This window comes from Chanodichthys erythropterus, chromosome 8 (genome assembly GCF_024489055.1).
Source record: "Chanodichthys erythropterus isolate Z2021 chromosome 8, ASM2448905v1, whole genome shotgun sequence".
NCBI lineage: Eukaryota > Metazoa > Chordata > Actinopteri > Cypriniformes > Xenocyprididae > Chanodichthys > Chanodichthys erythropterus.
Window position 1 is genome coordinate 33,202,001 of NC_090228.1, and position 18,400 is coordinate 33,220,400.

The 18,400-nt window shown below is 41.3% G+C and overlaps 1 protein-coding gene across 2 annotated transcripts; it reads right to left on the bottom strand.

Moving 5' to 3' along the window:
* Window positions 1-9,980: 9,980 nt before the first annotated feature.
* On the bottom strand, window positions 9,981-18,111 carry LOC137024715 (tripartite motif-containing protein 16-like). Of its 2 annotated transcripts, none has more exons than XM_067392553.1 (6): window positions 17,475-18,111; window positions 12,700-12,795; window positions 12,380-12,601; window positions 11,616-11,775; window positions 11,415-11,462; window positions 9,981-10,538 (listed from the first exon to the last, which is right to left on the bottom strand). In XM_067392553.1, the coding sequence occupies exons 1-6, from the start codon at window positions 18,045-18,047 to the stop codon at window positions 10,015-10,017; spliced, it is 1,623 nt and encodes a 540-aa protein (XP_067248654.1). In that variant the 5' UTR covers window positions 18,048-18,111; the 3' UTR covers window positions 9,981-10,014. The 2 variants fall into 2 exon arrangements, with proteins under 2 accessions (XP_067248654.1, XP_067248653.1); XM_067392552.1 differs by having other exon boundaries at window positions 12,380-12,613.
* Window positions 18,112-18,400: the final 289 nt, after the last annotated feature.

The window sequence follows — 18,400 nt, forward strand, 5'->3', positions numbered from 1 at the left end:
TTGCCTTGTGTGTTCCACTGCTTTCAGTGTGCTATATTCTCCCGTTTGTTAAACAGTAGCTATACGCTTGCTTGTTCGAGCTCGTGTAACACTAAGTGTGTCCGAGCGCAATTTTAATGGGAAGTGATTTGAAACTGATCAAGTGAAGCTTTTGAATCTGTTATATTTTGCGTGCATATCCGCTTGTTAAGTCGTGAAGTAAGGAACGCCGTTTCCGGGTCCAACCCTCTACTCGTTTCACTTGAGAATGCCATCAACGGCCGTTTATGAGTGCTATTTATTCATTTTAAACATCAATCATTTGAAAAAAGTTAAACATTTTAAATACTTACAGTGTACACAACAGTCTCCATGCTCACAGCGTCACAGATATTAATATTTTAACGATTTATAAAAGATGAATCATTGTCTGGCCATCTGGAATTTTTGTATGGAGATAAAGGTTATAATTATATATTTTTTGTAGTATTACACCACATCGTGTATGTATATTAGCATCATTTGTTGTTTTCTTGTGGTATGAGATAGAGCGTTAGGACCCGGAAGCGCTGCCGTGTGCCGTCAGACTTAACAACCGGTGCACGACGTAACAGTTATGTATTAGTACTTAATTTTAATGACTTACTAACTGACTTACTAACATAATTTCATGACTGACAACGTAACTACGACGTCGCACGCCAGTAATTTCATTACCTTTAGATTACCATCTCACAACGTCGTCAGTACGATCTCCTAACGTTATAAGATTACCAAGAACGTTCCAGATATGTACTGTATTCGTAATATATTGGTAATTCCATGACTTACTAGTAACGTAACTACGTCCGAGGTGACAACGAATAAAGTGCTATTATAAAAATGTATAAAATAAACTTTGGAAAGACGCTAAACCTTTTTTATTGTTATGTTTACGTTAGTGTGCTGGTGGCCGTTAGAGTTGGCATGGCAACCGGGAAAACATTCAAGCTGCTGGAGAGGACAGCGTCCATAGACATATAATAAACACTAGACGCCCTATTGGCCGCTTTGGACTGTTGCTGCGATACGTCAACGAATCCGCCATATTGTGCGGGGCAAGACTGCGCTGTTAACAAACACAAGTAAATGGATGAGCTGCGGTTTTTCTGGACAAAAACAAAAATAACGTTTACATTTATCATCCAATTTCAGTGGTTTATAATGTACGTGGTGTGCAAAAAGTTCTAGTTACTTAAGATCTCCATAGTTAGACATATAAAATATTTATTTTAATAAGAAATAGTCAAAGCTCACTGCTTGTCATGTATTTGACTGCTTTATTCTTGCATAAGAATTGTGAAAACGCCCATACTGAGATATAATTTAATTTTCACATTAAATTAAATAAAGTTTTCTTATTGTAATAAAGGGATTTTCTGTCTTTAATGCAATTTTAGCTTTTCTTGAGCTTAGAATTGACCACCATTGATAAAATTAAACAAATCATCAAATACAAATCACACAGGCTGCTTTCTGTATTTTTATAGCACTAAAATGATACAGATAGATACTCCAAAAACATACAACAACAAAGATAACTGATGGATCCTTTATGGTAATACATATGGTACAACTACAGTGCAATGCAAATAAAGAAATTGAGAATAGTAAATAGTTTGTTGTACACTATAAGAAATAGTTTATGTAGTATATAATATAATAATATAGTCAATAATAAAGTATATAATATTGTCAATAAACAGTATACAGCAAATAAAACAGTAATGAATAGAACATTTATAAAATAGTTTAAGTACAATAATATAATATTATAATATTTTGATAATAGCATATACTATAATAATACTATAATAATAACAATAGAATATGTAGTATCATTTACAGAATATAGACAATAATATAACATCATAACTATAATAGATTGATAATAATAGTATTGGTATACTAATAATAATCGCAAATACAATGTAATATCAATTGCAGAATAATATAGACAATAATAAAAATAGTAAATTAAATAGTGACTAGTACAATAATAATATAGTATTGGTAATAATAATAACAACAACAAAAGGCTATATATTTTCCATCAGTCTCTTGGAAATGGTGAGAACAGTGCACTGACAGGCTCTCCTCAGCTTTCCTTGAGGCTTGTGTAGCCCTGGTTGCAATGGGCTGAAAAAGAAATAAAAATATAAACAAATCACCATTTAATGGCAAACTTTTAAATAATGTAGATGAGTCGGGAAACTTCCCTTCTAGCTACTAACCACTGTCTCCTCGACTCGTTGTCTTTGTGAAACCTTAAATGTGTGAAAAGCTAGCCAACTAACTAACAGTAAGGGTTAGATTAAGATTAACAAAATATCAGTCACCTAGCCGTAATGAGTACTTGTCATAAAATAGAGATGCATATTTAAACTTTAGTTTATAAAACAGCATAAGCTAAAACTATATTAGAAATCATGTAAACTCACATCTCAACTTTCAAAGCTAATTACTGACATCGCTAGCTATTTTAGTCTGACTGACTCCGGTGGCCAACTACTATCAATTATATAATGACCAAATACAACCAGAAACAAATGTTCAGTCTTACCTGTGAAAGGTTATTCCCCGAGACCGGTTTTCAATTGTGCAGCGATTTGTACAGCCCCAAGCAGCACACGAAGCAGGCATTTTTCTCAATTCCAGTTATGAGCGTTATGGGAACGTTGCCCCGCACAACATGGCGGCGCCAATGGGGCGTCTAGTGTTTATTATAATGTCTATGGTTCATATGCTGTATTTTTCCAAGTAAATATTTAGATCTCCGAATGAAACAGTGTGAGATTCTGTGTAATAGGCAAAACTATAATGTTTGGGTGCAGAAACCATTTATACCAGATATTATAATAGTATTATTATGCAAATAGCTACAAATGTGGTTTACAAGTTTAAAAATACATGTAAAAAAACAGTTTGACTTAATAAAGCAGAGTTCATATTATGTCATTTTGGTGATATGACCAAAATCTTGATTTAAGATATAAGACATTTTAATTCAAATAACGATAGCAATAATAATATATCACAATATATAAATATTGGTTATTTAAATTTTGTTATTAAAAATAAAAAAAACAAATGATACACAATAGGACAGAGGCTACAACAGATTAAAAAGAAAAATTAAATTAGGTTTTTCAGGTGGGTTTCTTTAATATGTAGTAAGAAACACTGACAGAGGTCATAATCGAGTGGGAAAACATTATTATAAAAACTACATTATATTGTATACAAATGAGTTAAGTTAAATCAAGTTTCCCTGTATGTTTACAGCATTAGTGAGAGAGATTTGTTTCTCAGAGTTTTTTAAAGTAAACTGGATTAGATTAGAATAATTGTGCTCATAATTTCACTGATCAAGAGTTTACAGTATGATCAGATTATCTATATTTTACATTTATTAATAAACTGACATTTATCAATTTTACAACATGACATTTTAGTGAAAAATAATTATGCCAGTAATAATAAAAATGATTTATGTGACACTACAATAAGAACTGATTTCCATCAGCACAAACAGAGTTTGATAAAAGCACAGATACTCACCGTCACTCATCATGACTCACAAACACACACTGATCTTACTGTCTATATTAGGATTCATTACACACATTTATTCTGACATGTTATTTCACTGACAGAAGTTCAGCTGTAGTATTAATGTAATGAAGAGAAAATGTGACCAGTCACAAAAAGTAGGGACACAAGTCGGTTCTGGGGCATTTTGAGTTATTCACAGATTCTGAAAGTGTAGTCTCCAAGCTTTCCAACGATGTGTAACACATGGAAATCTGATAATATTTGGAGAAGTTGTGGCCATTTGAAGGTAGGCACTCAAGAAAGCTCTATAGGGAGAAAAACGCCTCTAAAGTTGCAGTTCTCGCCTGTTCTCACCTGCTGGGAGTGACAATAGGGCTCATTTACACCTCATTTAGATAAGCCATACCCCCTGTAAAGCTGCATGGACCTCATACAATTAATAATAAAGGATAATGTGCATTGTAAATGTCAGTAAATTATCTTTTTTGACTTTTATAAAAAATGATTTAGAGGCTGAAATATGTGAGTTTTATCTTTTTATAAAACTTTTTTTGTCAAAACTCTATTTGAATTTGTGCATTGTAGATAACATGTTGCAAGACACTCTTTAAAATCTGCCCATCAGCCGGAGGGCACTCTGTACAGCTTTTGTCCACAAATGCCTGCTAAAGAAGAATAGGCAATCCAGGAATTAACCGAACTAACAGAGGCCAGAGATCGCTAACTATGGCTATTCAAAACACTTTTCAAGACAATAAATACACGATTGAGACGATGTCTGCATGTATTGACTGAATTTGCGTCTGAATAGCGCTGACTCCGTGGGCGTGGCCGCATTAGCGGATAATGAGCTGAATCACGGGTGTCTGACATGGCTCTCTTTTCATGCAGATTACATAAACACAGAAGGTTTGTTTTCGATTTGACTTACACGATTTAAAACTTGACATTTCAACGTTTTTTCAGACATAAGTATAATTTTTTTGTGATTAGTATTCACTAAGTTACAGTTCATTTTCTGAGAACTATCAGATTGGACTTCGTTCAGAGAGAGACGAGAGATCACGCATCATGTTAGTTTTCTTTATTTTTCAAAAAGCACAACATTTTGTTTTTACTCTGAGTGTACACAAATAAAAGAAGACATTCTATAGTTTCAATTGATATATTACTTATGTCTCTATGACAAAAAATGACGGAGTATTTTAAGTCTGTTTTGCTGCAATGTGAAAAAAAATCCTGCGAAATGCGCCGGCGCGTTACCCGACTCCAGAGAGATAATGTCTTATTATGCCGCTTTCATCGTCTTCAGAATCAGTGAGCGCTTGTTCATAAGCATCCGGCTTGTCGAAGAAGTACTTCAAAACATTTTCGGTGTAACGGCCACGGTTCTTCATTGAATTTTGATATCAGCTAGAGCCGGCCAGAGCGCTGCATAATAAGTAGCCATGCTTCCCAGTATGGAAATACACACAGACAATGACACGCCCCTACTGCGTGCTAGAATCTCCGAAAAACAAGCCGATTTCAACCTCAAAATGTACGCTTTTAAATATACCAATACTGCTATCTCAAACACGGAAAGGCTTCTTCATGATCTCAACTAACAGATTCTGCAAAAAAACGACAATCACCAATTTTGAAAAAAAATGCTTCTTTCTCATTTTGCTCGAGAGTTGTGCTGCCGACTTGTGTCCCTGGTTTCTGTGACGGGTCACAAATAAGAGACTCTATAACATCGCACTGGCTACATTTACATGCACCCAAATAATCCATTTGTAATCGGATTGACGGCTCAATTGGATTGAAAAATTTTCATGTAGTTTCATCTGGGGCACATGCGCAGTGCAACGTTGACACGCATTATGCAGTGCGCAAGTGTAACCCCTAACCCAGGTCCTACTCGCCCCGCTCTGCGCAGGCCTCGAACCTTGGTCTCCAGCTTGGGAGATCTGAGGATCAAAGTGGGAGCCACTTCGTCGGGTCTGCTCCCACGAACCTCCCACTCCTCCACAACACCATGTGCCGTCGAGCTGCCGCCTGCTGTCGCAAGGCCCTCCACGGGGGTGCCCCGCGTCACTTTCGGTGCTCCGGAGGAGGATCAGATGTCAATCTCTGCATCAGGGAGAGAACTGAATGGTTCAGAGAGCGACGACGACTCTGAGCTTCTGCCCTCTGGGACGGTTGCTCAATCGGAGGCAGACTCTGAGCTGACGGCCATGCTTGCCCGGGCCGCCGCGGGCATCGGCCTCGTGTGGAACCCTCCACCGTGTCCCGAGCGCTCGCGGTTGGATGACTGGTTTCAGTGCCTTTCTTCCCGGAAGTGCATGAGGAGCTCCAGAAAAAGTGGATGGCACTTCACACTGCCAGACCGCGGTCTTCTGCCTCCTCCACTCTCACTACCCTCGATGGCGGGGTCGGCAAGGGGTACGTGGACATTCCGCAGGTGGAATGTGCGATTGCGGTGCACTTGTGCCCGCAGTCCGCGGCCACCTGGCGGAATCGTCCACGTCTCCCATCCAAGGCGGGTAAGATCAGCTGCTCTCGCTGCCAATGCTTACTCCGACGCTGGACGGGCGGCTTCTGCCCTGCACGCCATGGCCATCTTGCAGGTCCATCAGGCGAAAGCACGAGGGTAGTTCTGAGCCAGAGCTTTTGCAAGAGCTGCGCACGGCGACCGATCTCGCCCTCCGGGTGACGAAAATCACGGTGCGTGCCCTGGGTCAGACGATGTCCACCCTGGTGGTCCAGGAACGGCATCTTTGGTTGGACCTGGCTGAGATGAAGGACGCCGACAAAGTTCGCTTTCTCGATGCCCCCATCTCCCAGGCCGGCCTCTTCGGCGACACTGTCGAGGACTTCGCACAGCAGTTCTCGGCAGTGCAAAAGCAGATGGAGGCAATAAAGACGAGATGAAGTCTGGGTTTTACAGCCCGTACTTCATAGTACCCAAGAAAGGCGGGGGGTTACGGCCAATCTTGGATTTGCACGTCTTGAATCGGGCCCTTCACAAGCTCCCGTTCAAGATGCTCGCGCTGAAACGCATCCTCACGTGCGTTCGCACCCAGGATTGGTTTGCAGCAATCGACCTGAAGGACTTTCATGTCTCAATCCTTCCTCGACACAGACCATTCCTACGGTCCTCCCCTGATATGGAGCCGATTCGGGGAGGCACAGGTGGACCTGTTCGCCTCTCAGGAATCCGCCCATTGCAAGTTGTTTTATTCCCTGACAGAGGGGACCCTCGGCACGGATGCACTGGCACACAGCTGGCCCCGGGGCCTATGCAAGTATGTGTTTCCCCCAGTGAGCCTTCTTGCACAGACACTGTGCAAGGTCAGGGAGGACGAGGAGCAGGTCTTGCTAGTTCCGCCGTACTGGCGAACCTCCTTTCTCAGGGGAAGGGCACCATATGGCACCCACGCCCCGATCTGTGGAACCTCCACGTGTGGTTCCTGGATGGGACGCAGCAGACTTAAGTGGCCTACCGTCCGCGGTAGTTGACACCATCACTTCAGCCAGAGCCCCCTCTACGAGGCGCGCTTATGCCATGAAGTGGAGTCTGTTCGTTGAGTGGTGTTCTTCCCACCGGGAAGAGCCCCGGAAATGCCCGGTCAGTGCTGTGCTTTCCTTCCTTCAAGAAGGTTTGGAACGGAGGCTGTCCCCTTCCACCCTGAAGGTCTATGTGGCCGCCATCGCAGCGCATCACGATGTGCTCGATGGCAAGTCACTAGGGAAGCACGACCTGATCATCAGGTTCCTCAGAGGCGCCAGGAGGTTAAATCCCCCGAGGCCTCGCCTCATTCCCTCCTGGGACCTCTCTGTCATCCTCTCGGGCCTCCGGAGAGCTCCCTTCGAGCCCCTTGAGTCAGCTGAGCTGAAACATCTGTCTCTCAAGACAGTGCTCTTGACTGCGCTCACCTCCTTCAAGAGGGTTGGGGACCTGCAAGCATTTTCGGTCAGCGATTTGTGCCTGGAATTCGGGCCGGACTACTCTCACGTTATCCTGAGACCCTGGCCTGGATATGTGCCCAAAGTTCCCACCACTCCCTTCCGGGACCAGGTGGTGAACTTGCAAGCACTGCCCCTGGAGGAGGCAGACCCAGCCCTCGCGTTGCTGTGTCCCGTTCGTGCCCTGCGCATTTACGTGGACCGCACGCAGAGCTTCAGAAGCTCTGAGCAGCTCTTTGTCTGTTTTGGAGGTCAGCAGAAGGGAAAGGCTGTCTCCAAATAGAGGTTGGCCCACTGGATAGTGGATGGCATCGCCTTGACGTACCAGTCGCAAGGCGAGCCTTGCCCCCTCGGGTTGCGAGCTCACTCCACTCCAACGGGGTGTTGCTTCTTCCTGGGCGTTGGCGCACGGCGCCTCTGTTGCAGACATTTGCAGAGCTGCAGGCTGGGCGACACCGAATACATTCGCGAGATATTACAATATCCAAGTGGAACCGGTGTCCACACGTGTGCTATCTACTCGTAGATAGCCATGGGTGTTCGCTTGCTGTGCCATTTCCCTCGGGAGAGGGAATGCGAGCACTTTTCCCGCTCCTCAGTTCAGTTCCACGTAACGGTGAACCCTGTGGAGTTCCTCCTGCATCCTGCGGCGGCCAGACGTGGTGGAGGCGTCCGGCGCTAGGTCCAGTACTCGTGTGTATGCCCGGTTGGTCTGCCCTTGTACTGGGCTAGATGCCCATATGCTGTGATTCCCCGCAGGTAATCCCATATGTGTTTTTCCACGGTACGGTTTCCCTGATGGTAAACCCGTGCAGCTTCGTTTTGCCCTATCTCTGATTGCTAGTATGTTCCTCCCGGAAAGTAGGACCTACATCAGAGATCTTCCATATGCGTTACTGTCCTCAGGCCAGTCCATATGTGTTTTCCACACATTACCTCCCCTCGGGCAGGGTGTGGTCTCCGTAGCTTTCCCCTCCTCAGGGAATGCTTTCCTGGCGTTTTGGTCATGGCTGAAAAACGTGGGAATTGAGTTCCGAACCACTCTTCCCCATGGGTAAGGAACAGCAGCTTCGACCTCTCCATTGTAACGCTCTGTCCTCTCCATCCCACTGGTATGGAAGACATTCCTGGGCTTACTCTGGGCGCTGGAGGGTTGCGAGTATGGGCCGCATTTGCATTGGGCACGCTACGGCCTGCCAGCATCTGCCTCCCTAACACTCGTAACGTGGTTCAGTTGCTATGGCGCTTTCCACGGGACCCCGTTACGTCAGTATTGATGTAACGTTGAACGTGACTGACTGAATGGGAATGTCTAGGTTACTATTGTAACCCCCATTCCCAAAAGCAGAGAACGGAGACGTTACGTTCCCCTGCCATAGCTCTGAGTCACCTCTGAGTGGCCAGATACCTATCTCGGCTCCTCAGCAAAAATATGAATGAAGGTGAGTATGCCGGCCCTATTTATACCCGGATGCCGGGGGAGGGGCCCGGCATGTAAATCTCACAGGCCAAATCCCATTGGCTTGTTTTGTACCCTTGGAGGTGATTGGGCTCCCAGGCGAGATCCCATTACGTCAGTATCGACGTTACGTCTCTGTTCCCTCCTTCTGGGAACGGGGGTTACAATAGTAACCTAGACGTTATGCCAGTGAAAAAGTCTCAACCTCGGTCAGTATTCACTACAGAAATTGACGCTGCATTAACGGAGCATATTCTCTCAGAGACGCATTTTCAACATAATATGCTGATAACAGTATATAACTGCCTTAATTTATTCCATTATTTCTCTTGTGGCCGTACATATAGGCTAGAGAAACAAATGAGAATTTCATGTTAAACAGGTTGTTTTCTTAAAGTCGGTGCTCAAAGTAAAGTTGCGCTTAAATTCATTGATGACTGCAGTGTTAGGAAATATTATAGCCTACACTCTTAATAATTTTAATTATAGGCCTATAATTCATTGTGTAATAGAACTAAAAAAATTTTAAAAACATTTTCAAAGATTGCTAATAGCCTAATCTTTTATTATCCTCACAGCACATATAATATTAATTTGATAATAAAAGAAGCAAACCTAATAGTAATAATAATAGACTAGAAGAATGTAACAGGCCTACATTAATTGGAAATACCAAATCCTCTTAATATTGCCAAGATTTGATGCTTTTGACAATATCTCTGGTTATCATCGATACATGATCATCATCTGTTGACACAACCCGGGTTACCGCAAGTGTGACTGATATGACGTCACACACGCAGAGCGAGTGTGCAAAAATTTTAATCAGAATGTATATAAAACACATTTAAATGGATATTTGAATCAGATTACAGTGTTTAGAGTACATATAAACATATCTGCAATCAGATTCAATTAATTCGGATTGACGAAAATCGGTGCATGTAAACGTAGCCAGTGTTACGGATTTATCATGAGCTCAAAGCATTATGGGTAGAATCTCTACAATCTCTACAGTCTGTTCTGATTCATCAACACAATTTCACTGATGATTTATAATAAATACTAAACCCAGGATAGAGCGGTTGAGTGAATGTGGTCTGGACTGTGTGGATGAGGATCATTGTGTCTCCAGAGATGCTGTAGAAGGACAGAGTTCCTGCACTGTGATCCACATACACTCCTATTCTCCTACTGATGATGGACTTTACTGGGAGATCAGTCCCTCTGTTATTGTGTCTGAATGAGTATCTGGAGTGAGAGCAGAACAAACTCCAGGACTGATCATTAGATCCAAACCAACACTCTTTTCCCTGTCCCTTCCTGCTGATGCTCTTATATGACACTGATATACGCACACCAACACTCCACTCAATCTCCCAGTAACAGCGTCCACACACACTCTCTCTACACAACACCTGCTCCCAATTATCAAATCTGTCTGGATGATCAGGATACGGCTGCTCTGTTTGAGTGCCAGTAATCACTCTGTTCCTCTCAGACAGACGTAGGTGTTTATTCACTGTGTTCAGATCCAGAGTGAGCTGATGGGAATCTGATGGAGATAAAAAAACATCAGAATCAGCAATTATGAATTCATCTAAACTTTTACAGGTTTTTTTTTTCTTCAAAACTTTACACACAAATCCCAAATCTAAGAATTGCACACACAAAATGCAAAATGCCTCACATCTCCTGCTAAATGAAGCACTGCATTCAAAATATCACAAACACATCTCAAAAGCAAACATTTGACTTACGTTGCAAACACCTTTGCCATAATATTCTATTTTTAGATACATCATATACACACAGTTATTCAAAACCTAAAGCTCTATTTTCATGAGCTCTTACGTACATTTCTGTACCAGACTGAAATTGGCAGAGAGATGTTGAAAAATTCACGGTAAACAACTAAAGCAATACTGAAACCAAACTATTTTTTTACTGTAAGCATTTGTGGTTGTGAATACAGTATTACACAGTACTAAAGAAAAGAAATATGTCAACCATGTGTATTTTGGACAGTAACAATGGTTGTGTTTGAAAAAGGAAATCAAGATACTTCCTGTTAGATTTTTGTGTGTTACATAGAGAATTGTGTGTGTTTAGCAAGTCAAAGGCCGAGAATCAGTGTGTGGTTTTGTAGGTTTGGTGTGTGGTTCTGGTGTTTGAGTGTTTCAGAAATTGTGTGACAAGTAAGGATTTTGTGTGTAAGCAGTTGAAAAAACAAAAACAAAACTGTAATGTATCTGAACTCTACATGTTCAATATATCATCAGTGTCTCAGTACAGTTTACCAGATATCCTGTGCAAATTATCATTTACATGATCAACTATAAAACTCTTCTGTCATGTTTTCTTTCTCCTTCTACAGGAAAAACATGAACACACTCAGTGAGTTTTTCTGCTTGTTTTCTTAGTGACTTACATTGTAGGAAGTCATTCCTGGTCCTGGGAACAAAGTTGGTGAAAGTGACTGTGGAAATCAACAGACATGAAGAGTGTGATTATCATGTCAAGAGAAATTGATCCCTGCATCCGTTCCTAAGACATTTCTAATATGATCTTCTACATGATATGAGATGATGGAGGATCATTTCTGAGAGCAGATGAATCTCCAGGACTTTACCTCTGTCAGAGATCTTCTTGAGCTCCTCTTTGCAGAAATCCTCCAGTTTGTCTCTCAGCTGACGGACAGATTCTCTCACAACATCAAAAGAGGAGAGAGAACTGAAGGGATCATCATTTACGTCTGTAGATTCAGGAGGAGCTGAGAGAGACTGGAAACTCTACAGAAAACAAATCAAAGATCATCACCTCCACACTTCAGACAATAACCTGCTCTACTGTCAGATTTGAGCGGCTGTTGTTGATCTTTAGTAACTCTCCTCAATCCAGCACTTTCACAGCATCAGATTCATTCTTCTCATATTCATTATATCATGTTAGAGCTACAAGTTCTAGCATTTGACACTTAAACTATATGTAACCTTCTAGTAAAACACTTGATGATCAGACATCTGCCGATAACATAAATGTAACACCAAGAGCATCAATAGAGTCACATGACAGGGTTGAGTAGATTTGATCAGGAAAATCAGTTCAAAGGCAATGAGTAGATTGACCATTATTTATAATTTTTGAGCAGTTAGTGGCTCTGATATTCACAAGGTCTCTTAGGACATGATCCCAAAGTCAGGTTTTGTGTTTTAAATAAACTGAAGCATTGATAATATACAGCCTCACTTCCTGTTACTGGCAAATAGTCTGACTAATGATTATATAATAACCGAACACACAGATCAACACTTCAGTCAGTGGCTTCCATGAATGTTTCTCTGTCAGTCTCTTGCTCAAGTCCACTATGATCCTGTTCTTCTAGATCTCTGTTACCTGCAGGAAATGGATGTGATCCTGTGTGTGTGAAAGCTGCTCCAGCTCAGCGTCTCTCCTCCTCAGATCATTGATCTCCTGCTCCAGTCGCTCCAGTCGTCCTTCAGCTCGACTCACTGCAGTCTTTTCCTGATCTCTGATCCACTGTGTGGCCTCAGAGCGGCTTCTCTCGATGGGGGGGATGAGCTCAATGACAATCCTCTCACTGTCCTCCACTGCTGTCTGTGCAGAGCGCTGTTAGGACACACATCACAATCACACAGTGGCTTCAGTGAATCCTGACTAAGACTTCCCAAACTTCTCTTGTTCTCCAAACTCACCTTATGAGACTCCACAGCCTCTCTCAGCTGCTGAAGATCTTTCTTTCTCTGCTGGATCCTCTGCTGGAACAATCTCTGCGTCTCCTTCAGCTGGTGCTAAAGGACAAACCAAGGACAGGAGAAACATCACATAAATAATCAAGTAAATAGATATGAATCCAGTATCAGTGAAGTGGTTTTGCATGGTAAAGTTATAGGTTCATTCATTATTTAAATCAATCCCTAGTTTTATATGGATAGTTCACCCAAAAATTGTTTACTCATTTACATACAGCGACATACAGAACAGTAGAAGCAATCAAATCAACATGAGTGCAACAGAATGCAAGTGCCATGTCAAGTCCCAGTTTATCCAGCAAAGTGCTCATAGCAAGGATTTTTTTTAATAGATTGAAAGAGAGAATAGAAGTAGAAAAAGTGTTAATATTACTGTGTCAAGTGTTGACAAAAAAAGATATGTCTTTAGCAGTTTTTAAAAAAATGGCTAAAGACTCTGCTGCCCAGATAGAGCTAGGCAGGTCATTCCACCAGCAGGGAACAGACCAAGAAGAGATCAGTGAGAGTGATTTTGTGCCCCTTTGGGATGGCACCACAAGTGGCTGTTCACTTGCAGAACGCAAACTTCTGGAGGGTGCATAAGTCTAAAGTAGTGAATTTAGGAATAGTGGTGCAGAGCCAGTGATTGTTCTGTTGGCATACATTGGAGCCTTGAAAAGGCCAGCCAAGAGAGCATTACAATAGTCCAGTCTGGATAGAACAAGAGCTTGGACAAGAATTTGTGTGGAATGCTCCGATAGAAAGGGTCAAGTCTTCCTAATGTTGTATAAGGCAAATCTGCAGGACGGGGTCGTTGTAGCGATATGATATGTGAAGCTTAAATGATCATCCATCACCACTCTAAGGTTCCTGGCTATTCTGGAAGCAGTAATGGTTGATGACCCAAGTTGAATGGAAAGGTTATGATGAAGTGTTGGGTTGGCACCGACCACAAGCAGTTCTGTTTTTGCAAGCTTGAGTTGAAGGTAATGGTCCTTCATCCAGGCAGAAATGGCTGTCAGGCAGGCTGTGATGCGAGCAGCAACAGTCAGATCATCTGGTTGGAATGAGAGGTAGAGCTGTATGTCATTAACATAACAGTGATAGGAAAAACCATGTTCCTGAATGACAGATCCTAGTGATGACATGTAGATGGAGAAGAGATGTGGTCCAAGCACGGAGCCCTGAGGTACCTCAGTAGCAAGATGATGCGACTTAGACACCTCACCTCTCCAAGATACCCTGAAGGACCTACCTGAGAGGTAAGACTCGAACCACTGGAGCGCGGTTCCTGAGATGCCCTTTGTCGTGAGTGTTGACAGGAGGATCTGGTGGTTAACTGTGTCAAAAGCAGACGACAGATCCAGCAAGATGAGTACTGATGATTTTTAAGTCGCTTGTGCCAGTCTCAGGGCTTCAGTGACTGAGAGCAGGGCAGTCTCAGTTGAGTGGCCACTCTTGAAGCCAGACTTGTTGTTGTCAAGGAGGTTGTTCTGTGTGAGAGAAGTAGACAGTTGGTTGAACACAACTCTCTCAAGTGTTTTTGGAATGAATGGAAAAAGGGAAACCGGTCTGTAGTTTTCTGAAAGTGCTGGATTTAGAGTGGGTTTCTTAGGTAGTGGGGTAATCCTAGCCTGCTTAAATGCTGTAGGAAATGTACCAGTGTGAAGAGAAGTATTGATAATGTGAGTGAGTGCAGGTAGAACTGAGAAGGATATGGCCTGAAGAAGATGAGTGGGGATAGGGTCAAGCGGACAGGTAGTAGGGTGATTGGAAAGGATGAGTTTGGAAACATCTGCCTCCGAGAGTGAAGAGACATCTTCTTGTTTTTGATTATCATCTCCATTGCGATCGCTCTCAGGGACAGTGGGGTTCTTCTGCATGAAAGTTTATCTTCTGCATGCGTTTGAAATTTATATCAGTTTAAACTTCTAATATATAATTTTCTGAGCGAACACATCTAAAGCAAACGCACAGAAAGCTGGCTGTCAGACATCTCATGAGTATCAAACTAACTTCTCTTTCATGTTTTATTGTGCTTAAACTGTCAAATACACACAAGGTTGTCAAAAACACAAAGTTCACATAAACAGTCGGTTATGTCTGTGAACAAAAACAGTAGGGACAAAAATCGCATATGTATATTAGATCTGTGGTGTATTCCCTTCAAAAATAAAACCAATCCACTTCGTCTTCAGCGGCTCTGATGTCGGGAGTAAATAAAGGCTGTTATGTTCACTCTTACATGCAACAACAAAACACCTCAATCTCTTGAAAGACATTCTTGTCACTACAGCTGCTCTGGTGCTGAGACAATGGTAGACAGTGTACAACTCACTCAGGGTGGGGTCTATGCTAATATGGCAGAGTCTGTTAGCAGTAAGGATGGGGCCTGTATAAAGTGACGTTACTTTGTAGAGAATCTGCAAATTGCTTGTTCTGAGACACTGCTTATGATTTACAGGGATTCAAAAAAGGAGTGGGTGGATTTTTATCATTTTAGGGTGGTTGTGTACACACACTGCTGACACACATTTATGTTCAAACACCATGTAAAATGGAATTTTGCATAATAGGTGCCCTTTAACACCCTGAGGTCTGAGGTATCGCCAGCGATACCACCATGGTTTTTTTCTTACCAGTGTGAAAGAGACTCAAAATACTGTCAATGTTGCACATACAATTAAGAGTTATACATCATTTTAATCTGTGGAATATCTTCTTTATTTGTGTACACTCAAAGTAAAAACTAAATGTTGTGCTTTTTGTAAAATAAATAAAACTAACAAGTATGAATTGAAAACACAGTATCCAGCGCTCATAGTGATGACAATAAATATTGAATAAATATTACTCCTCTGTATAGAAAATTGACAAACATATGAGAATTCATCAATATTTCTCCAAATGTGCATGCTTTTAAGCTAAAAGCCTATATGAAATGCCATAGAGGTAACATAATTGTTCAGACACTTTGCATCACAGAAATACATTATATTTTAAAGAATATAATAGAATACCATTATTTTAAATTGCAATAATATTTCACAGCCTACCTGACTGAAAGGCCTCATTATTTATGCAGGTCATTACAGCTCATTATGCGATTCTTTTGTCTTCTCAGGTGTAAATGACCCATTATTCATGATGATTCATGCCTCCACACATACTGTGTTTCTTGACCAAAGATGTTTTAGAAAATTTAAATCTCTCTATTGTTTTATATGAACAAGCGGGCAGAATAATTATTGCATCATTTTGAAGCAAAAACTCTAGTCTACAACCTCCAATACCCAGAAGTCTTGTGAACACATATACAACATTATTTTTTTTTGGCTTTATTTCAGTGACTTAAGTTTTTTGTTTTTTCAGTAACCACGCATGAACATTATTCCTTCAAAAACACAAACATGTACATACATGTTTCTCACATATTATGGTAGCATAGTTTGTGCTGAATACAGTGTAATTACACTTTTTCCATTAAAGGTGCCATCAAACGTTTTTTTACAAGATGTAATATAAGTCTAAGGTGTCCCCTGAATGTGTCTGTGAAGTTTCAGCTCAAAATACCCCATCTTTTTTTAATTAATTTTTTTAACTGCCTATTTTGGGGCATCATTAAATATGAGCCAATTTATGCTGCACGGCCCCTTTAATTCTCGTGCTCCCCGCCCCCGGAGCTCACGCTTGCCTTAAACAGTGCATAAACAAAGTTTACACAGCTAATATAATTCTCAAATGGATCTTTACAAAGTGTTCGTCATGCATGCGGCATGTATGCGTCGGATTATGTGAGTATTGTATTTATTTGGATGTTTACATTTGATTCTGAATTTATTTGAGGCTGTGATCCGTGGCTAACGGCTAATGCTACAATGTCGGAGAGATTCATAAAGAATGAAGTTGTGTTTATGATTTATACAGACTGCAAGTGTTTAAAAATAAAAATAGCGATGGTTTCTTAACGTAAATACAGTAAGAAACGATGGTAACTTTAACCACATTTAACAGTACATTAACAACATGCTAACGAAACATTTAGAAAGACAGTTTACAAATATCACAAAAAATATCATGATATCATGGATCATGTCAGTTATTATTGCTCCATCTACCATTTTTCGCTATTGTTCTTGCTTGCTTACCTGCACAACGTCTGATGATTTGGCTGTGCTGCTCCAGACGTTACTGGCTGCCCTTGTCTAATGCCTTTCATAATGTTGGGAACATGGGCTGGCATATGCAAATATTTGGGGCGTACACCCCGACTGTTACATAACAGTCGGTGTTATGTTGAGATTCGCCTGTTTTTCTGAGGTCTTTTAAACAAATGAGATTTATATAAGAAGGAGGAAACAATGGAGTTTGAGACTCACTGTATGTCATTTCCATGTACTGAACTATGTACTATTCCATGTACTATTTAACTATGCCAAGATAAATTAAATTTTTAATTCTAGGGCACCTTTAATATGTTTATGAACAACTGAAAAAAGCACAAATGTCAGGGCATGTCAAAACTTCTCCAGGGCCCCAAAAATCCTCAGACCCCAGAGGGTTAAAGAAACCGAAACTAAAACAGTTCAGACAGTGGGTTGAAAACGGGCACTGCAACAATGTAAATTATAAGAAAATGAGTTTTTTGAACATTAAATGATGTAAATATATTCTAGTAGACCCCATAACAAAATTATGAACCTGTAAATGAGCATAATGGGACCTCTTTAAGTACATACCTGTTTCTCTGTCCTCTGTGCTGCAGCTGATACAGTGTCATGTTTTTTATGTTCATCCATCGTACACAGCAGACATATACACTTCTGATCAGTGCGGCAGAAAACCTCAAGGATCTTGTTGTGTTTCTGGCAGATCATCTCCTGCAGTTGTCCAGTGGCATCAGTCAGATTGTGTCTCTTTCCTTTTAACAAACTCTCATGTTGTTCAAGGTGATTCTGACAGTAAGACTCCAGACACACCAGACAGGACTTGACGGCTTTGTGTTTTCTTCCAGTACAGACGTCACACTGTACATCTCCAGCTCCAGCGTAACAGTCAGCAGTAATTTTAGTCTTCTTCAGTTTCTCCACCACTTCAGCCAGCATGGTGTTTTTAGCTAAAGCAGGTTTTGGACTGAAGGTCTGTTTGCACAGAGGGCAGCTGTAGACACTCTTCTGATCCTCCTGATCCCAGCAGCCTGTAATACAGGTCTTACAGTAACTGTGTCCACAGGAAGTGGTCACTGGATCCTTCAGTATATCCTGACACACTGGACACAGGAACTCATCCTGAGAAAATCTGGCTTCTGCCATTTTACTGCATGAATACAGAGACACAAACACACAACAGCTCAACTACACTTCAGTTTCTCTGTCTCTGAACTGAAGAGTTTCCTGTTTCCTGCTTCTGTGTTTGAGTGACGTGTGCAAACCATGTGTGTCTGTAAAGCAGTGTGATGGTAATAACGGTTCTCTACAAGAAATGATGACTCAGGCACAATAACACTTCAGTACAATGGTATTTATTGGTGTTTATATACACACAGCGCTTGGATGAAAATATGTCCTTCCACACACAAAGAAAACACTTTTTTAACAACTCTCAGCAATACCACATTTGTACTCACACCTGCTCAACCCACCCTGAATGATGTTGCACTTTCATC